Source organism: Cyrtonyx montezumae, unplaced genomic scaffold (assembly GCF_038088225.1).
Source record: "Cyrtonyx montezumae isolate F1298 unplaced genomic scaffold, pur_monq_1.0 scaffold_0, whole genome shotgun sequence".
In the NCBI taxonomy this organism is placed as follows: Eukaryota; Metazoa; Chordata; class Aves; order Galliformes; family Odontophoridae; genus Cyrtonyx; species Cyrtonyx montezumae.
The window spans coordinates 8424898-8446900 of record NW_027071824.1 but is presented as its reverse complement, the minus strand read 5'-3'; the positions used below and the strand labels follow the sequence as shown (position 1 = coordinate 8446900).

At 42.8% G+C, this 22003-nt stretch overlaps 1 protein-coding gene across 2 annotated transcripts; it reads left to right on the top strand.

Annotated features, from left to right (window-relative positions):
• Positions 1-10252: 10252 nt before the first annotated feature.
• Positions 10253-20072, top strand: FLVCR1 (FLVCR choline and heme transporter 1). Of its 2 annotated transcripts, XM_065747267.1 has the most exons (11): positions 10253-10931; positions 12224-12368; positions 12908-13048; positions 13356-13423; positions 13649-13752; positions 14896-15006; positions 15335-15440; positions 15654-15765; positions 16411-16478; positions 17923-17984; positions 18647-20072. In XM_065747267.1, exons 1-11 carry the CDS (start codon positions 10341-10343, stop codon positions 18717-18719), a joined length of 1581 nt encoding a protein of 526 aa, XP_065603339.1. In that variant the 5' UTR covers positions 10253-10340; the 3' UTR covers positions 18720-20072. The 2 variants fall into 2 exon arrangements, with proteins under 2 accessions (XP_065603339.1, XP_065603257.1); XM_065747185.1 differs by lacking the exon at positions 18647-20072 and having other exon boundaries at positions 17923-18631.
• The last annotated feature ends 1931 nt before the right edge of the window (positions 20073-22003 follow it).

Genomic DNA, 22003 nt, shown 5'->3' with positions numbered 1-22003 from the left:
TGTGGAGGATGCAGGGTGATGGTAGTGATGTGAAGGTACTTTCCACAGCCTGAGCTTGCAGTTCATTTCTGGAGGGCTGCAGGTGCTATGACTTGCAGGGCCCTTCTGAAACTTGCCTTGTTGGCCTGCTTTTGCCAAACTGTGGGGCAAGCTATGAGGATGAATAGTTTTTCAATATATGAACTTGGGAACTAGTGAGGAGGTGACAGTAAGGCCAAGCAGATAATACATGTTATCTTGCTACTTACTGTGATAAGAGTTTGAACAAATTGACCAAAGGTGTTTGCTGAAGGTGCTTTCAGCTGACTCCTATGCAGTGTATAGATAGACTCTTTAGAAGCAGAAACAGTAAATAATTGGCTGGAAATGCAACTTTTATCACTAATGAGCTTCTGCTTTTGTTTGTTTTTTCATTAATGCTGGGTAGGGCCTTTGTTTCCATTACAGAGCAGGAAAATGAATATGAGAAAGTTACTGGCTTAGCAGAAAGGTTTGTTGTTCTTCTCTTTGCTTTCTATATGGAATTAAAAAAGACTCAATTGGGATCAAAGAAAAGTTACAGACTGCCTCAGCACCTCATTGTCTCAGTGCTTTCCTCTCCAGCAGGTGGTTATCCCTCCCTTTGTGCCCCAAAGCTGGTTTTCTGTGGACATGACCTCCCTTCCTGCCCTGAGTGCTGGCCATCTTTTGTGCCCCTGTAATGCTGTGAGTCATGGAACTGTGAAAAATAATGGTGGAGGAAAAAAAGACAAATGAGGCACTAAAACATGCGACCCACTCTATCCATAGCTGTTCCCTGTGTCACCATGAAGGGTGTACACTTGGGTTTTGTCTCCTTTAATGGGTATGTTAGGATCTCGTGTCTATTTTGGCTGTGCCAGGGCTGTGTGTTCTGTCACCGAGTGGTGAAAGCTGATGCTTGGCTCCTTGTCAGCCCAGCCTCAGCATAGATCAGGCAGTGTCCCTGTGTTAACAGAAGATAACCCATTGCACAAGAGGCACAGGGATTTTCTTTCCAAGGGATTTGAGACCTACTCACTATGGCAGTCCCGCTCTCCTGTGCGTGCCCTGTGATGCTCCCATCACAGCCCTGCATTCCCAGCTCCCTGCACATTTCCCTTATCCCTGCTGTGGTACTACCCTGTGGGACCAGGCCCCCTCGCACTGCACTGCCACTGCTGGGAAACTAGAGGGCTGGGGGTTATCTGGCAGGAAGGCCTGTCCTTGTGAAGTGCACTGCTGGAAAGGGTGGCTTTGAAGTTTCGATTGGCCCGGGCTTGTTGCTATAAATACGTGGAGAGAGCACTTCTGAGGTCAGAGTCTTTCTGGACACACAACAAAGAGGGAGGAAGTGAACAGAGCACAGTGTGAAGTTGTTAAATGGAGCACCATGTGGGAGCTCCCATCAAAGCACCCCTGGATAACTTCCCTTCTGTTTTGGGATCGCTATTCTTGCCTGGGAAGCTCTGAGTGGAAGTTGAACTCTGTGCTAGTGCCATGTAACCTGCATGTGTAGGTGTCAGTGCCCTCTGAAAACATCCACTGCCAATCTGTGGGACTTTCTCCAAAGAGGCTCCTTGTATCAGGGCGTACAGAACTGAGGGATGAGGCATCTGCACAAAACATGTTCACACACACCGTCGGCCGAAGCAAGTGTTTAAGTGTTTTACTGCATGCATACTGCTCTGTGAAGAGATCCCAGAAGGACAATTAGCCAGGACATCTTGGGTTGGACATAAGGTACCTGATCGGTTTCCCATCCTTTCTTCCCACAGAGACCCCATGTTATGGTTCTTCACCTTTTTTCACTAGTACCTGTACTATACTCTTGGCAGTGACTGGGCTGGACTACTCGGGCTTTATACATGTAATAGTCCCAGTTGTGTCCCAGGTAGCATGACACGGCAAAGGAAAGATCCCCATTGAAGCAAGTGGAGAGAAAAGATAGAGGGCTGCTTCCTCTCCGTGGGACTTTGCCCAGACACAAAAGCTGCCCCACTCAATGTGCCTCTGGGCTAGTTGTTCTTCAAAATCCCATCTGAACTCTAGTTCAGCTTTCAACCCTTGATAGGTGGGACTTAGAATAGGGGAGGGAGGATGGGAGAGAGGTACAGATGTTCTTGTGGACCTCTTTGTGCATTAACACACATAGCTTCATTGTGTTATTTTTGTGTAGACTGACAAACTTTTGGAGTCAGATTGTTAGAAAGATCCATATCTGTTTGGAAACTCTTTTTCTGTTGTAGATAGCAGTTCTTCTCTACCCAGTGGGCCAGTATTTAGAAAAAGACATTGTTACCACTGCCACCACCAACAAAAAGTTAGTTTAATTCCATAAATATGAACCTCAGGAACACCAAGATCAAATGTCCCTTGTTTCTATACGCGAGCTGTGTTATTGTAAATAAAGCATACTGTGTGCAGTTCATACACACAGGGAAGGGTCACAACTGTACCTACACAGGTGCCCAAAGCACTAACAATAAAAACAAATGAAATATAGTCCAGCGTTTCCAAAGATTCTCTTAAACTTCAGGTAGATGCAAATAGGATCAAGCAGGAAATAACATCTGGGCAGTGGTGATGGGTAGAAAATAAATATATGGAGGAAATCAGAGATCACAACTGCTTTGCCATGTGCTGTCCATGTGATCTGGCCATAAAGCCGCATTGAGTGATTGAGAGAGGGTGATTCAGGACAGAGCTGTCCTCATACAGCTTACTGACAGCTCATACTTGTATACCCTTTGGACCTGGCATAACAGTACAAAGGTGGAGCTGGGTAATTGCCATCCAGGTGTAGGAGCCTGATCAGAACAGCATCAGGGGTGAGTCAGTGTAAAGGGAGATGTGTAACTGCCTTGACACCTGACTTCTGATGCTGCTAGAAGTGTTTAAAAAAAAAAAAGTAGAGATCAGGATGTGTGTAAAAGGAAAGCTGTCCGTGTTTGGCCTGGGAAACTGCTGCAGGATAGTGCTCTTCTCCTGGAATAATTAAGATAAAAACAATCAACTTGCTTAGTAGCACTCTACTTTTTGAAGGCATGGGTTTGCATTGAGCAAAAATGTGTGTTCTCGCTCAGCCAGCAAATGACTGCATTCCATGAGGGGAAGGTCAGTATTGCTCCTCGTTTTATTTACCAGTGGGTGCAGGACACAGGCTTAGGCACAACTTTGAAACTGATCCCTGAGATGTCTGTGCACCCACTGCCTCTATTAGCAGACTGATGCCTGCATCTCTGCCTGGACATGTGGCTCTGTGCTCAGGAAGCTCTCCAGCTCTGGGCTGGTGGTGCTACTTGGTGTTGCTCTGGTACCAAGCACAGTCACAATCTGTGAACCTTTACTATTTCCTTGGAAGGGGACTCACTTGGCTGTTACCCCTTCCAACCATTACAAGGCATAATCAGGGTATCTATCTTTGCAGAGTTCCTGGAAGCCATTTCAGTGTACTATAATTAGATTGCATGAGGCTTGGCCTTCTGCTTTATCTTCCAGCTATCGTTCTCCAATATCTGAATTAACGCAGAAGGAGAAGTGATTGATGGGGAGGCTGTGGGTGACTTAAACGCTGTGGAAAATGTCAGTGCTCCCTGCAGTCCTGTTTTCCTTTGGAGTGAAAGTGAGACGTTGGGATTTGAACAAGGCCTCACGTGTCAGCTTGGAGCTAAGTTTCCCACAGGCAGTTGTTTTTAAGTGTTTTGAAAGGAGAGGCTGCACTTTCTCACCTTCACTGCTACCCACTGAAATATTGCTGCTTCTAGCACTCAGATATTTACCCTGGGAAAAGCTGTGATACTGTGAGAGTTATTGACCATGCAGTGAAGAAGAAAAGGGGGTGACAGTGAGCAGGCACCTGGGGACATTGCCGAGTGTGGTTCACACAAGCCAACAGCCCAGCAGGGGCTGGCCAGGGTGATCTTTCACCAGTGTGTTCAAGTAGTTGAATACAGCTTTTCACTAGCTCTGTGAGTCTGCATGCTGACATCCGACACAGCTTTTGTCCTGTGTGTAACTCCAAGGGGCCTGAGTTCTACAGCCTATGAAGAGAAGTAAGGAATCAAAAGTTATTTTCAGAACCCAAGTTATTTCCTCTTCATTCCTCTCCTAGGGTTTCTGAAAGCTGCCAGCCATTTGTATTGCCTGAGGTCTTAAGGGACATAAATGCTCTGTTTAGCCTGTATTTGCAGTTCATTGGAAATACAAGATTATCTCCAGAAGCTTAATCAGTCTGAATGCCATTCTGGCGGATCTGGTTCCTGTTTTGAATGTTACCGTATTGATTTCTGTCGTGAGATTGACCTTGTCCTGTGCTATTCTGTTTTCCAGGCAGCACCAGAAATTAATTAAACAGAATCCATGTTGGAAAATGGATCCAAATAATGAGTCCTTCTGTTGGTCCAAACTAATAGGTCTAAAACAGGTAGATCAGTCCCCTTACTAACACCCCTTTAAAACTCTCTTCCTGTGTTCTCTCTAAATTCCATGTGCTGCAAGAGCCTTAGTGCAATGTAACATAATATTTTCATTTCTAGTGGCCTGGTGTGATTTCATATAAGAAGAGCCTCAAGGATTTGAAAAGATAAATAATATGTAAGTCAGCATGTCAGCTTTTGGGCTGAGGTTATGTGATAGGTGCTCCAGTCAAGCACACCAGTGAATGCATTCATTGACACCTTGGAGAACACCAAATGATCCCCCCTAATAGTAAAAGGGAGGATTTTCCCTGAGACATTCTGGCTTTGCAGCTAATCTGAAATAGTCTGAACCTTGCTGGGTGTATGATAAGGAGAGCTGTCTGTAGGGGTCCTTGAAGAATGCTTGCAGTGCTTTCCCAGCAAAGGAGCAGAAAAGGCCCGTTTTGGTGTCTGGATGGCTGAGTTCCTGTTCAAGTGATGTAGGCTGCAGGGATGTTATTGCCTTTTCCATAATGCGCTGTCACAGCCAGGGGCTTGGGCAGGCATTGTGTTTTTTTTATTCAAGTATAAACCAAAAAAACCCTCTGATTTCTGGTTATGCTCAGGTCAGCCAGCGTCTTCCCTATGGAATAGATGCAGGCCTTTAAGGAACATGCCTCTCTTCCTGCTGATAACTTCTTCAGAGAGAAACTGGGAACTTCAAGCTGTTAGTAAATGTTTGGGTTTCCTCAATAGTAAAAGTAACAACGTTTCTCAAGATGGAGTGAGCAATCTATCTTTAAAATACAAGTGCATTTTCGTACTTGGCTCTTAGTAGATCCAAATCCACATTTCCCTTCCATCTTAAAGAGTGTGCACACGAACTGGACAGTTAAGTTGTGGTGAAGCAGGTAGTAAAAGAGAGTTGGGAAAGTGAAGTCCTGTTATGGTGTTTTTTCCCAAGTGTACAGCACATTAAATTGCTGCAGCTCTCCAGTTATCTGACACCTCCCAGAAGTGAAGGTGATGTTTTATCCTTGTTCCTTGGAATGGTGGTTGCATTGGCTGATTGTTCAGTATCCTACTGAAGCTATCTGACACTTGGCGTTTTTTTCTTAATGTTAACATGGCTTTTCTAATCACTTCTGTCCCACAGTCCTTTGCTAAGTCAGGCTGATGTCATTTTTTCTCTTTCTCAGAGAAAAGCTTGAGATTGAGACTGTCTGCCAGCGCACTGCTGCAGAGAGTGGAGTATTAGGGGAAGAGTTCGTGAAGTAATGACAAAAAATGCTTTGAGGCTCTTCCCAAAATTTAACCACTGTTTGAATGAATGAGTACTTGTTGCAAATGACAGTGCTCATTAAAGACAACCCTCTGCATTTTGTGACTTTTACTAATAGTGTTTACTGTTTATAAAGGATTCACATGGAGGTTACACTGTTTGTGAAAGATGAAGAAGCTCTTACCCGTGGTGAATAAGAACCCAATACATTTTACCTACTGTATTTGTTCACTTTCTGTTTGTTTGTTTTTGTACACAAATTCTGTGTATGTAACATTTTTTTCCCCACTTGCTTTAGTTGGAAACTTGGGAGAAAAATTCTATTACGTATTACAAACTGACAGCTGACTACAAAAGGAAAACCAGATGGCAGCGTGACAGAAGCACCAGATGTACATTTCTGTATCTTTTGTATGGATTGAGACATCTCAGAGTGCTAATTTCTAATATTATTTACAGAAGAGTACCCTGCTCACTTACCATTCCCATATTTTGAAATTCAGAACTTTTCTCTGATGCTTAAGTAAGAGTGTATTATTGTGTGCCTTCCAGAACATGAAACAACTGCATACAGGTCACAGACAGACATCCCTGCTATGTATGGGCAGTTATGTTCCAAAATTGAGGTGACCAGACAAGCACCTGGAGTTACCTATGAACAGACTTCAGTTAAGCTTTGTATTGCAGATGCTTATTCTGTGAAAGAAGTTAGGGCTTTATGTTGTGGGAAGAGCAGGCGAATGTTGCTGGGATGAGGACTGCATAGGAGGAAGAGGATGTTTACATTTTCCCTGTATTCTCTTAACAGCTTTCAATGAAGAAATTTAAACGTGACTCTTTGACCACTTTATTTCAAGTCCAGCTTACTGAGTTTGTTTAATACCGTGCTAAAATGGTTCATTTCCAGCTCAGCTGGAACTTCAGATCTTTTGTTCTGAAATGACTTTCTTAAGCTGCTGTAGTTGGATTTTTTTTTGGTGTACTTTTTGTCTACAGACAAGTACACAGTGCATTTCTTCAATGGAGGTTGTCCCTGCAATGAGATCAACCTTTTCATTGCAAACTGTAACTGGGAGTTGTTTGCTTTATAAAATAACATCTAAATTATTGACAGTAAAGACTGAAGTGGATTGAAATGTAAAAAACAGAAAATCATGGAAATGTTAATTGTGTGCCAGGTGCACACAGAAGTTCCAATTCTATTTTTGAAGAAGTGTTGGTGTTTTGGCAACATTTTACAATCCCAGTCCCAGTGAAATGTTCGTTTCAGTTTCCTACCCTTAGGCTCAAGTTTCACAAAGATAGATGCACTTGTGGATTTCTAGGTGGAAGGCTTAGATGCTGTTGTGAGGTTTGAAAGAAGAACATGACTAGGAATTAATATCACTGGGATAACCTAGGTAGGAGTGTTGAGAAGCTAATTATGCCTTGAAAGCAGCACACTATAGCTGACTTCCCTTTGTTTTGTTACATGCACTCAACTGAAATAGAAAGGCACCTTCTGAATGATGTTTCATCCAAAGGTGCGTTATCTGAAAGATAGAACTGAAGTTTGGAAATAGTTATGAAAATATATCACTTTTTCAAATGACAGTATATTATAGTAACAGACTTCAGGTGAGAGGCTAGATTGAAAAGAGATAGCAGCAGTTCTAAGCTAAACTTGTCCTGCAAACCTTGACATCAGTCTTCTGTTTTTAGCTTAATAAATTATCCATGAAACGTAGAACTCCGAGGATGCACTTTTTAAGTGAGCTCCTCCAATGGCTGTTTCTCACAGGATAACTTTCTCCTGCTGTTAACAATGTCCTTGGCCCTGCTTCTCACACAAACGGATGTAAATCAGAAGTAATGGCTGTGAAGCCTATGAATTACAGCAGTGTAAAAAGTTAGGGTGCAAGTATCAAAGTTTTTTCCTAGTGCTGTTAATTTGTTCTGGTTTCTTTTTTCTTGGTTAGGAAGGTACTTCTGGAGGTAAATCACATGTCCCAGAGGTGAAATTGCATAGACTTTACCTCATCAAAATCAGCTTGGTTTGACTTTACTAATGTTAGTGTAGCTGCGGCAGTGATGTACTTGACTGCAAGTTGATAAGTTGTAGTAAACTTACTTCTTTCTGGAAAAAAATCCACTTTTCTTATAGGAGCTAGCCTTCATCCAGGAGCTCATTCTGCTGTGCCAGGCTTAGGCTCTTCTTTTCTAAAGTTCCCTGATAACCTCCACTGCTTTGAGGGAAACATATCTTCTGAGGTGCAAGCCAGGCTGTGCCTCTTCTCCCTCATACCAAGCATCAGCACTGCCTGGTTGTGTACATTGGAACCCAGCTGCATTTGTCACTGCTTCAGACATCAATTTGAGATTTCTTTTCATTTTGGTATTTCTTCTGTGTGGGATTCCTGCATAGAAAACGAATGAAGCTTTGTGTGTTGTCATGCAAAGAGGATGCTCTCTGCTGTGAAAGCGAAAGCTCAGACACGTCAGCAGCTCTAGAACAGGCTGAATTTGAACCTTACTTAGAGCATACCAGCCAGCACTAACTCGGCCTGCTGCACAGAGCCAATAGTTAACAGTAGGAAAAGGAAGAACAAGAGAAGAACGAAGCCTCATTTTGTGTGTCTTTAGGGCTAAATGTTATCACTGGATGGACTGCAAGGTCATCCAAAATGCAATGGAAAAAAAAACAAATCAGATCACTGTTTACACCTTTGGAAAGAAGAAGACTATATCTATCTATATACTTGAAGTGCTGTGGCCCTTTCCTTGGCTGTAAGGCCTACTACAGTGTTAAATCTTCCTATTAAACGAGCTGGGGGTTAGGGGAGCTCCCAGCCCATACTAAATACTGAATAGTGACTATCCCACGCCAACCTTGTGCTAAGGAATGCTCTAGTAGTTGAGTAGTGTGAACGGCTGGGCTCCAGTAACCACAAACAGATACTATTGGAAGTATGAGGTGTAGTCTCAAGATATTTTTTCAGTACATTTACTGACATGTAGCACTGATACATCTAAAGTGAAAGCAGACTCTTCTGTTGCTTTGATGTTTAAGAAGAGGAACCAAAACAAAGTCCTGTTTTTAACAAGGCTATGCTTCTGCAGCAAGTAGCACTTAAACTCGGAAGTCAGGCAGAAGAAATGAATTTACCCAGCACCTGACCTTACGCAAGAGAAGTACAACTAGATCAGGCTTTTTCTTGGAATGAATGAAGGAGGCAAGGAGGGCCTGAATCTGATATAGGTAACTTCATTGCAAAAAGAGAAGTTTGCTTCTCTGTGATCTGTGAACTCAAGATTTGCTTGCTGTAGTCTCTAAAAATCCACAGTGCCTGCAGTCATCACTACTGTTGCTTAGCTAAGTGCTTGCGGACAGCAAACATAGCCAAGTTAGCATTTTGAAGAATGTGTTCATAGTACTACGCATGCTCTAAATTAGATCAGGAACTGTAGCTTAAATAGATCACCTGATGTTAACTAAAATACCAAATCATAATTAGCGAGGAAACTCGAGGCTGGTGGCTAAGCCCATCTACCAGTCATATGCAAATCTGATTAGGCTCTAATGTATGCACCAACAATTTGCAATATGTTATTTGCTGAGCACGTGCAAAATGATTTTGCAGAGAAGCCAGCAGCAAACTTAAATATTTTGGTATTTTTGTAATGCTCTTTGGAGAACAATCCACTTGTATAATGGCACATTGTCCAGAGCAGCAGGATTTTAAATCATGGTGGGGCTGCCAGATACCACTCCTACACAAACACAAACCGGGCAAGGTTTAAGGGAACATCTTAGTGAGGTGACAGCTGCTGGCCTACGTGTGAGCCACACAGCCTGATTTCTGGGCAGTGCATCACACTAAACTGCAGAGGTTAGGTAGAGACAAGGAGTGCTTTGTCTATGGCTCTTGATGGAGCTAGGGCCAGAGAGTAGAGGGACGTTCCCAAGTGCTGTGCCAGTCCGGGGCACCCTTTGCCTCAAGTCAGGCATCTTTTCCATCTGTCTTAACCCATCAGCGCATTTCTTTGCACTGCAGCTGCAAACAGACGAACCTATGGGCCGAGGGGAGCGCTGGCTGTTTCCCGGGAGCTCTGTGGCAGGGCAGCAGCAGATGCAGCCTGCAGTGTAGCTGATGGGCTGCCGCGCACAGGCCTGCAGCCGTCCTGCCCTGCGGCACAGGGTCTGTAAGCCGAGAAAGAGCTTACGGGAACGAGATTACGCTGCTGCTCCTTCGGGGACGTTGTGGGGATTATTTACATCATTTCTGTCACCATATGCTTCCCCATCGTCTGCACTGAAAGACTTTCGAGCTGCAAGCATAGACTACAATGGCAGCCTGTTGGCGAGCAACACCGCCCAGAATGCGACTCAGCAGCCGGAATAAATAGGGACTGCTCTGTCCAGAACGACAGCGGGCGTTGATACAGAAACAGCACCTTCCCGCGCTGCAAACGCCCCACACCTGGAGCGGCAGCACCGCACCCCGAGGCCCCGGCGCCCGCAGAGGGAGGTGGCCCTCCCGGCTCCGCCTCCCGCCCCGCCCCAGCTCCCGTCGCCCACGCCGGCTGCCCGAGGCTGCTTTCTGCCCGGCGCCGGCGGGCTGGACTGCGGTGTGCGCCGGCAGAGTCGCGCTGAGGGGAAGCTGGGCGGGGAGACGGCCGAGATGGTGGAGGACGGCAGCGAGGAAGAGGAGGCGGAAGGAGAGAGAGGGGAGATGCTGGGGGCCCCGCAGCACAACGGCTTCCTCCCCGGCAAGGAAGCGGAGAACGGCGGCCCCGGAGGATGCGCCGCGGCCGGGGCGGGCGGGCGGGCGGAGACGCGCGTGTCGCGGCGGCGGCTGGCGGTGCTGGCCGTTTTCAGCTGCTACTCGCTGGTGAACGCTTTCCAGTGGATCCAGTACAGCATCCTCAGCAACGTCTTCGTGCACTTCTACGGCGTGTCCTTCACGGAGATAGACTGGCTCTCCATGGTGTACATGGTGGCCTACGTGCCGCTCATCCTGCCCGCCACCTGGCTGCTGGACGCCCGCGGCCTGCGCCTCACGGCGCTGCTGGGCGCGGGGCTCAACGCGCTGGGCGCCTGGCTCAAGTGCTGCAGCCTGGCGCCCGGCCGCTACGCGCTCACCATGGCGGCTCAGGCCGTGTGCGCCGTCGCGCAGGTCTTCATCCTGGGGCTGCCCTCCCGCATCGCCTCCGTCTGGTTCGGCCCCGCCGAGGTGTCCACCGCCTGCTCCGTGGCCGTGCTGGGCAACCAGGTGAGGTGGAGGTGAAGCGCTGCTTCACTTTTCCTTCCTGTCCACTTGTTCTCAGCCCCCATCTCTGTGGGGGCTCCCACCAAGGTCACCGGTGCAGGCTGAGGTCTCAGGTGTGGCTTTATTGAGATAATAGAGGTTGTGTTTTCCGTCTGATGAGTCCGATGATTTATGACTGTACACTTTGGATTATTAGTGGTAGTATTTAGGTTAAGGTTCTTGCTATAATCAACTTCTGTATTAGCAACTGTTCTGTTGCTTTCCCACAACAGTTCATTCTCTGCCTTTCTCTGGAAAAGTCAGCAGTCCACTTTGAACTGAAAATTATTATTAATAATAATATTTTAGAAGTCCAACAACAGTTTTGCATTTGCTTTCCAGAATCAGTATTAATGTTTCTTTGTCAGCTGCATCTCTGCGCTTCCAGATGCTCACCAGTCCTCCCCAGTGGCAGAGAGCTGCTGGGGCCTCCATTTGGTGGGAGCACATTCGGGAGCTCCCCCAGCTAGTGCTGAAACCGGGTTTGGGACTGTGCGTCGCTCTAATGCTGGTGAAGGAGAGAAATAGCAGTGTGGGACCGTCCCAGATCACGCGTGTTCTGTCGAGGTGCTGCTTACTTGCAGCTGAAACACAGATCTCTGAGAGTGTGGCTGTCAAGGGTTGTTTTGAACACCAGGTTTTCAAAAGTAGTTTCTCAGATTGGGGCATACCAGGCTCTTTCTTGGTCTTCTGAGTGTACTCTCTGTACTGCAGCTCTCTGTATGGAGAAGGTGAAAAACGGTGGCATGGGACAATTGTGTGTACTGCATAGGGTTGTGCTGATGGGGAAAGGGAAGCCCTCTATATACATTAAGAAAAATATTGTCCTTTGTGCTTATGAACATTATATACTGAAGGGTGAGGATAAAAAGAAAGGAATTCTTCAACCGAGCACTGAATACTGCTTAAATCTGATGGCTGGGCCGGAGGGGGAAAGCAGGGAAATATTTATAAGGCGAATACACAAAGGCTGCTTTGAAAGTCCTCTGGCACACCTCTGCTGTGAGTGCCCTCTGAGGGGTGAGTTTGCTACTCTGACAGTCATTGAAGTTTTATTTATTTTAACCTGGAATAGATGCAGGGTTTTTAAGTCTTTGTTCTAGCATTTAAGAATACAGCCTAGTTTTGTAGGAGCAGCAGAGACAAGTTGCAGAATAATTTAAGGCTGTTGTTCCTTGACATTTTCAAATGCTGTATATATATATATACCCAGACTGTCAGGAAAATGACTTCTTGTTTCTTTTCTTGTTTTACAGCTTGGCACTGCCATTGGCTTTTTGTTGCCACCTGTTCTGGTTCCAAATACCCCTGATGATATTGATCTAATGGCACATAATATAAGCATCATGTTCTATGGAACAGCAATAGTATCCACACTTTTGTTCTTCTTAACAGGAGTTGGTAAGTTCTGTTCTTACAGCATGAAAATACTGTGGCCACAGGGAGTGCTTATGTCATTGTTCTTCAGGCATCTGACAGCCCACAGGAGTTGAGTTTACCTGTTCTCAGGTTACTTGTGTTCACTATCTGTTGTGTCAGGGTAAGGAGACAAACTTTACCGTGTGTCATGTTTCTCATGGAGCAACCTCTCTCAAGACGCACGTGGTTTTTGCTAGGATCTGTGAGGATGCTATGATGTAATGGAAATTCTTTCTGTTATTCGTACAATTCAGATGTGTAGGTCTAGACGTGTTGCAGATGAAGGCAGTCTCTATCCATATGCTGGTAGTAGTGAGATGTGACCAAGTTAATTAACACATCCATTCTGGCCATGACTTTTTTTGTTGCATGAAAAAATCTAGAATGTATTTATGGAAGTACTAGAAAAAGACAAATTAATCTTGTTAAATGTATTGCACTAGAACACTTCATATTTCAAGAAAGAAACAAGCATGACTCTGGTAAAGACAGATGAAAATCTTTTCTTTGTTTTTCCCTAGTGTTTGAGGAGAAGCCTAAATACCCTCCCAGTCACTCTCAAGCACTCCTGCAAGCTATGCCTCCTGAGGATTACTCCTACAAGCAGTCAATTATTAATTTGATCAAAAATGTTCCATTTGTACTTCTGCTGATCAGCTATGGTAAGTGGTTCTGGCTGCTGTCTGGCGGAGCAGTTCCAGTGTGTGCCAAACACACAGTGAGTTTTAATTGTTGTGGGTTTTTTTTGGTTGAAGGAGGGAATGTCAAACCAGTACGTATTCAGCAGCCTATACTGCAAAACCCAACAGTATTCAAAATGCCATTTATAAGTCTGGAGGAAAGATCTTTCGTGGTAGATAAAAGGTTATTCCTCTGGTCTGAGTCTTGAATGCCAAAAGATTAAATCTGCAGTGTCAGATCTGTATGGCTAGACGTGGGATGACTGAAGCTCTTCTTTTGCTGTTGCAGGAATTATGACTGGAACATTTTATTCTGTCTCCACATTATTAAACCAGATGATAGTAACTCATTATGAGGTAAGTATTGTTTTGTTTTTGTGTTTTTAATTTTATATTTGCAGAGGTGATGGTGTTTGTTACTTAGATTTGGTTTCCTTTGTACCCCCCCATACAGTTTCTTGCATCATACAGCTGTGGGAGTCATAGGAATGTTTGTTTGCACTTATGTCTGCCAAGAGGTCTGAACTTGACTCTGAGTGGAAACAAGTTATTAATGAGCACCATATAAATATTTGTTGAAAGGGAGAAGAAGTGAACGCTGGGAGAATTGGCTTGACACTGGTGGTGGCAGGAATGGTGGGTTCGATTATTTGTGGTTTGTGGCTGGATTACACTAAAACATACAAGTAAGTGTGGGTAGGCATGTATGGGGCTAAGGGTAGGAGTCTGGTGCAATTATGTGAGAAAAATACTGCAAGTGTGGAGGTGAACTGATGATAAAATGCAGCACATCCCTGATCTTCTAGCAACCTGATGAAGATGAGTTTCAGAGGTTACGGTAGAAGTCTGATGCTCTGTTACCGGTTCTTGGCCAAAATAAATGAGATAGGATGTGCTGTGGAGAAGGCAAAGACCTGAAGGGGTTTTCCATCTACTCCTGTCTCTACAGGGAGTGTAGTGCTATCAAGAAAAGTATTGTGTGTCCCTCATGTAGCGGCCAGGTAGGCCCAGCAGGTTCCTTCTACAGGGAAAGCATAAAGGCTCAAAACTTGCTCTCCTGTGTTTTGTGAAGCATCCGGTTGAAGGATTCCCAGTTCTTGTACTGCTCCTGGGCCTGTTAAGAAGCATAACGTTGGCTTTCATTCTGGGGTGACCATACAGCAGAACTCTTTTAGATTAAGAGCTCTTGGGTCCATCACCTGTGGTGAGGTGCCCTCCAGAAGTGGGCAGTGCTCCAGTGTGCTGCTGGCAGCAGGAGAGTTCTCCCTTGGTGATTCTCACATGTGAGCACCATAGAAACCTATAGGATGCCAGTGCTGTAGATTTTCTGCATGCCTTTTGGCTTCTAAGTGAGTTGTAGATGCTTTAATGTTTTGGATTACATCCCTCATTCCAGATTTAAAATGTTTTATTTATTTTTTTTGACGTGCTTCTTGGTCTGATTTTTATCACTAAATTGATTTGGCTGCTGCTGCTTTGATCTTTTTGTAATGGACTGTGCTGCAGAATGGCCAAGAGGTGCACCACAGTGGAGCACTAAAATAGCTTGGAGGTATTGTTTTCTTGTGCAATTATTTGTGAGTCTGAGTAGTTTTCTTGGCCTTGAATGAGGCAGCCATGTAACTGGGGTAAGAAGGAGTTGGTGAAGGAATGTCTTCTCACTGAAACGTGCAATGTATTTAAGTTAGAGTTACAGGAAACACATTCATAATCGTAGAAGGTCAGTTGTTAGCAGGAGAGTAAATAATGTTTGTTACTCTTCTGTGCTTCAGCGATGTGCTATGGCCTTATACTTAAAATGTTATATTTTTATTGTTGTTGCATTGCAGGCAAACGACTTTGATTGTTTATATTCTCTCTTTCATTGGGATGGTGGTATTTACCTTCACGCTGGACCTCGGATACCTTATAGTGGTGTTTGTGACTGGAGGAGTGCTTGGGTGAGTGATGAAAGGAGGCTAGAAGGGTAATTGAAGTTCTGCTCGGAAACAGTATTTGACTGTTTTAACTCAGTGTTCCTACTGCATGTTCTGCCACCATGCTCTCAATCCATGTCTGTAGCTTACTGATGTGGTTTATTTGGCAGGTGAAGCAAGTGTTGAATTGTGTTAGATCTTGAAAATCATCAGTTCACAACAGCAGATAATTCAGAGTACCAGGTGTTGGTGCTTGATTTTCATAGCCATAGTAACAGATGAAAGCCATCCCCATCATCTTGTTTTATAAGTTCATAAGTTCATAAGTTCATAATTTTTTATTCTTTGACAGGTTCTTCATGACAGGCTATCTCCCACTCGGCTTTGAATTTGCTGTGGAAATTACGTACCCGGAGTCTGAAGGCACGTCGTCGGGTCTCCTCAATGCATCGGCACAGGTTACAGTTATATCACTTGATTTATCCAGGGGGCATAAGGTTGAGCCAGGCTGTCCTGCTAGAATCTAAGTCTTTCTTGGCTTTGGTCTCCATTGGGTTGCTGTAGTCTTTTTTTAAATATATATACATAAAGTTGTTATTTGGCTCAGTGTGGCGTGGTCTGAAACTGATGATTGTTTTCTGTGTGGTACTGATGAAGTGACTTGTTTGTAGATATTTGGAATTGTCTTTACGCTTGTTCAAGGAAAGCTTACAACAGACTACAGTCCTCGTGCAGGAAACATCTTTCTTTGTGCCTGGCTGTTTGTGGGCATTATCTTAACAGGTAATTAAGCAGAAATGTAAGTAATGTTTTATTTTAAATGTAGAAACGTGGAGTTCTTTGAGATGTTAGAAGCACTTGGAATATGTGTGTAAATGACTTCCTGTCTGGGCTGAGGACCAAAATGACTAATAAGTGCAGGTTATGTTTTGCTTTAAGTTTTACCTACTTGCTATGTACACACGCTTTGTTTTAAGGCTGAAGTTGCTAATAGGTGGACAACCATTTATCACTCATTTCTTGAGCCTTGTCCTGAAGTTGTGGCAGATTAAAAGTAGGATAGTGAACATAAGCAAATTGGTAAGTGCAGTTTTTCAAATGTAAGAAATGTTTATTTTTATGCCTGAACTGTAGCAGCGATTTAGACATGCTGGTACTTGGAAGTGTGTTGGGAGTGCCAAAACCACTGAGCTTTGCTTTAGGTATTCATGGCTAAAAAGCCTTTACTGTCATTTTTTTGCATGTGATTTGTGAGGAACCAGTTCCAATTGTCACCACTTCAAATTATGAAAGAATAAATGTATTTTGAGTCAGTGCTAAAAGCAGCTTCTTTGTGTTTGCACTGTGTGAATGTTGCCCTTGAAATGCATGTCATTACAAAGCTGGAAATCAACTTTCTATTTCTTTCTTTTTTTTTTTTTTCCCCAGCCTTAATAAAATCAGATCTGCGAAGGCACAATGTGAATTCAGGGATTATGAATATGGACGTTAAAGCTGTAAGTGCTGACTCTTCTACACTGGTTATATTACAACACTTGAATGATGGGCTTTTATTGAAATAGTGATATTAACAGAGGAGAGTGATTGACAAAAACTTACTGTGTAACTGTTTCTGTGCTGCTTTGTAATGACAAAGCCGTGTGGGATACTGCCATCAGATATGTTTCTTTCCTTAGCTTCCACAAGAAATCTCTGCTGCCAGACTTTCCTGATTTTTATATGGCTAGTATTCATCTCTTACTTCTTGAGTCCAGGATTTATTTCTTTTTTTTCCACGCTTGTATGTAGTTTTGTAAATTGTGAAACCTTTTTCCATATTGCTTTAGGAGATCATGCTATAGATGACACGTTTTGTTTTAAATACATGCCATCCCTTTAAGTGAATTCAATGTCTGATGAACTGGAGACATGCTGCAGTTCTTATTGTGTGTTTTCATGAGGAGCCAGGTCATTCTTCTGCTGAGCACCCTAGTGAGTTATGGGAGAGTGAGCATTGTGCTTCCTGTTGTTTATGAGGTCCCAAGACCATGGTTCAGCAGCTTTTACAACTTAACTCAGTCACGAGTCTGATGCCAACACCTCAAACTTCTTTCAGTGCTGTTATTTTCTTGACCCTTTGGATTCTGATAAAGAAAACAGCTTTCTGAAGTTGGGTATTTCAAGGTCCTCTATGTGCCTTTTTTATTATAAAGGCATCTTGCAAATACAGCAGCTTCTGGTCATCTGCAAACAGTCTCAGCACTTAAGATTCAGAAACTTGCAAGTCGATTCCACAGGAGCAGACTTCTTTACATGAAACCTGTGTGGCTGTATTCCCACAGTATGACAGCCTATGGGTTTATCAGCCTGGGTTAGGGTTGTCATGGAGATGGACGTGATGACTTGTACATAGCAGTCCCTGACTGTTCCTCTTTCCTTCATTACCTTGTTAATGAGCTAGATTATCACATAACTTCATTAATGTTAACCCCACTGAAACAGAAGTGTGGAGTTCTCACCCCAGTATTATCACAGATGAGAGCTACCTATGTTAATACATGTAGAACAGCTGCCTGTGTAAATAAGGACAAAACAATACACCAGTTCCAAACCTTGATTATCAAGATTCTCCTGTGTTTGGACATGATGGAGGAAAAAAAAAGGGAGTTAACCGCCATGTGATAAACATCTATATGCAGTGAATGTTTCTTAGTATAACTCTAAAATATACTTGATTCTGTGGAATTTTTTTTTGGTTCATTTTTTTTATTCTTAATCAAAAAGAGAAGCGAAAATAGGGCTTTCTATAAATGTCTCTTCCAGCTAATAAACTACATGCAGTTTTAGTAAACTACATGTAGTTGTAGTCTAACTCAATAGTTACACAAGCATACTGAGGTTGAAAGTGGCTTTGGCTGTGTAGCAGCTTAATCCCTGATTGCTGCTTTCTTCTTCCCGCAGGTACCAGTTGACAATCCGGTAGAACGTGAAACTTGTACTGCATTAAAAATCCAATCAGACTTATAATCCTGAAATAAGATGGCTTGGAAACGCACAATTTTGGTTGAATGCTGAATGATATTAGTGTAATCACTGGATTTATGTGTATGAGTAGCAAAACGTATGTGATTTTTGGCGACAGTTGTGTGGTGGGAGCTATGAAGATGCTCACTTCATTTTACCCAAGATATAAACAGTAGAACTTCATATGGAATATTTATTTTAACAGATTATAAGACTTGTCGTTTTGCTAGCAAAGAACTGTCTGAGTCACAGAATCATAGGGGTTTGGAGGGGCTTCTGGGGATCATTGAGTCCAACCCCTGTGTGCTCTTCTTTCTTGGAAGAAATGTTCATTCAGGATGCACAACAAAATGTGCATCTGGAGTCCTAAAGTGCAGTCATGATCAGAAGTATCTTCTCCCTAGGAAATCAAAAGGTAGTTAATTTCTTGTTCAGTCTTTTCTAGTGTGATTACAAAGTCAGTGTAGGTAGCTGCTTGACTGGAGGGTATTCATACTGTTTTTTTAATGTCTCTGATGTAAGGCAGTGTTTCCTTTTGGGAAACTGCCTGTAGCACAATTCTGAAAACAAGATGACTGCAATTATGTGTTTTGAGTTTCTTTTGCCTTGAAACTTCTTGATAGAGACTGGAAGGCAGATGACAGAAAATGTTTTTTTGTAGATTCATCAAGCATTTCTGGGGAGATTTAAAGAGCTTCCCACTAACTATATTGAAGAAAATACATTTTTTTTAAGAGAAAGAAAAGTGGAAGAAAGACCATTGATATCTGTCTACAGTGAAGTATCCACAGGCAATGGAATACAATTGCACAGATTGCCTCCTGAATATTTTGTGTGCTTTCTCATTTCAAATGAGAGGAACACGTGTTTACAAAGAGATGGTGCCTTTACAAAGTAAAGAAGATCCTTGCCTCATCATGAGTTTGAACAGTGCTGCTGAAGAAATTCCATTGTTTGTTAAACCTCCTGAATATTTGTGGAGTATCAGAAAACGTGTTCTACGTGTTGTGTTGTTTTTTTTCCCCCTCCATTTATTTCTGTGTTACTACATGTTTGTATAATTTGTCTCCTGTAAAACTTGTGGTCACTGTATAACTGAACAGTAAATAATGTCTTGTTCCTCGCAGTTAAAAGCTGTAAGAGTGACTGAAAGGAAAAAAGTGATGTTTCTCTTTGTATGATGGAATATTTGCTGTTTAAGTAATGAATCATAGCTACAAAGTATGCTTCTTTGTTTTTGTATTATTTTTATTTGTATTATTATTTCTCACTGCAGTGCTTCTGATATTTTTCTTCACCGTGTGTACTATCTACCCAGCTACAGAACTGACATCCCTACTGTAATACTGAGGCTCTTCTACTGCTGAAAAGTCCAGCCAGAGTTAGCAGCATTGAGGCTTTAGCAGCCTTTAAGGTGAGCCTGTAGTTTCAGTGCCATCAGTGATGCAGTCTCTGAGTTCCTACTTCAGTAGTGCCACCCAGAAGGTTGAATCCTGCTTGAAGTTTTTTGTGGGTTACAGCTTGCTATGGGGAACTTTGCAACTCCCAGGATAGTCTCTTAAGGTTTTAAGTGTAATTAAATGCTTCTCTTCTGCTTTGTTTCTCTATGGGTTTAGACAATTTGTTATATAAAAAAGAACCTCTGTATGTAGCTTTCTTAACTTAGCCTCTCAGCTTTGCTCTTAATGTAGCGTTTTGTGTGATAAATGCTTCAGACATGAGTAGGCTGAGTGGCAGTGTATATACCCGAAAAAGCCAAGCATATCTGGAACATCTGTCTTCCCAAAACGAGTCTGTGCCTCTGCCAAATCCAGCACTAGGGAGAAAGCATGCACACCTTATAGCTCCTGGAGAGGGAAGCTGTAGATGTCAGAGGTGTCCTCTGTGAGTCGGCTGAAAGGGTGTGTTCAAATGGCAGGCAAGAGGAGAGGAGTGGAGGTAGAGGTACTTAATTATCTCAGTTCTTACATGAAATGATTAACTGATGCCTGCTACCCCATCTGGGGATGTGTATGTTTTCAGCCTGAGTGAGCAAAGTGAAAGTTCCTTCCTTTCTGCTATCTATGAGTGATTTTTGCCTTTAGAGAAGCGGTATATGACATACTGTGACAACGATACTATGACATATATGTAACTCTTCCACAGAATATAGATTCAGTATATTTTTGCTGTGTTCAGGGTCTGGTTGCTATTTAATTTCTCTTTCAAAAGCAAAAATTTAACAGGGCATTCTCTTTCGGGGGATGTGCTTTCAAATGTCAAGAGGGTCTCTGGCAGTGTCTGAAATAAATACTTTCTGCATGTCTGTTAAACACTGTTCAAATTCTAAAGTTGAGTTCTTAATTTATTTTTAAAATTCCTTTCCCCGCTGGTTTCCAGTTTGTTTAGTTGTTTTCGGTAGATTATTGAAAACTATTCCAGCCCTACTGGCTCCTTGTGTTTTTCATCTTCTGCCAAATTACTTGGCTGCCCTCTGAAATTGTCCAAACAAGGTTTTTGGTGTGCTAGAAAGCCTGCAGGGTCCCTGAAAACAAAATATTCCTAATAATGAAGACTTAATTACATCCTGGATTTAATGCAGATCAGAAGGAACTTGAAAGTTGCAGACCTGTGAGTATATGTTTACTTGAAAGCTATTTCTGGGCATGAACTAAGTATAGAAATAAAAGGCTAAGTAGCAAAATGAGGAATAAATAAACCAGTAATCTTCTTGTCTGTTTATAAAAAAAAAAACAAGGTTCTAGATTGTGGCAGAAACAGGTTTGGGGTAACCGAGGCTTTATTTTTTGCTGTTTGTTGTTTGTTTTTAAATAATATCTTGTCAATCAAACGTGTCTGGAGTTGGAAAATAGTGTTTGACTTTGAACTGTGAGATTGTGGTTCAGCCCTCTCTGGGCAGAGGCTAAAAATCACAACTGCTTAAAGAGTACTCAATCCAGGAATGGGATCGTTTGTGCTGACTGTGAGGGGATGGAGTTGGAAGCCATGTGAGGAGAGCCACCCCAGTCCCATGCATTAATTTGTGTTTTAAGTATACTTTCCTAACTATCACAGGAGTGTGTGATTACTGTCACCAACCTATGTTTGCTAGTGGAAAAAATGCTTTTTGAAAGAGCTTTGGACTCACTTCTGTGTCTGTGACCAAGTGAAACTGGGTTAAGCTGTGAGTATGCATCACTCATTTTCCGTTCATGTGAACTCATTAGTTTTCCTTTGTGAATGGGAATGTGGTCTTGCTGTACTTGTACCTAACACCTTCTGAAGCGTTAGAGGCTACAAAACAGTTCATAGCCCCCAGGCTAAACTGTTGTATCCCTCCTACACACAACGTGCTGCCTGAAATCTGTGAAGAAAAATTGTTAATGCACAGAATAGAATGGAATGAGCAAAAACATGCCTAAGACAAATGTATTTCCTTGTAAGACCTGTGTTATTTACTGCTTGTCTTTGTTCTCTTGGAGATGGCAAAGGTTTTTGCTGTAATTTTGGTTACTGTCATATTCTTTGTTTCAAAATAAAAATCCTTATGAATATTCTCTGAATGCAGTATTGTACATATGTATATATGCGGGTGAAATCATTCTTTACTGTTACACGTCACTTACAGAGCTTGCAGCGTGCAACTTGATTGGAACAAAGCTGCTGGTACAACTGCTGTGTAAGAATGATTCATTTTCCCCCCTCAAAAGCTGTCATTTACCATAGGAGAGCTAAGCTTTATGTGTGAATTGTATACTGTGCACTTAATAAACACGCATGCTTTCATATATAAACTGAATTTATACATGTTATGTAAGTATTATACACAAGGCTGTTGGCTTACAGTGAAATTTTGTCAGTGTATGAAATTAAAGTATTAGCACCAGTTGTTGAATTGCACTGCCTTAAGGTAGTGGTTTCTCCTTTGGTTTGAAGGAGGTGTATGGAGAAAAAGTATGGCTGAGTCCTAAAGCAGGGCTGTCCAAAAAGTCAACTCTCCCAGGGTAGCACAAAGGTTCTTTTAATTATTTTATTCTCA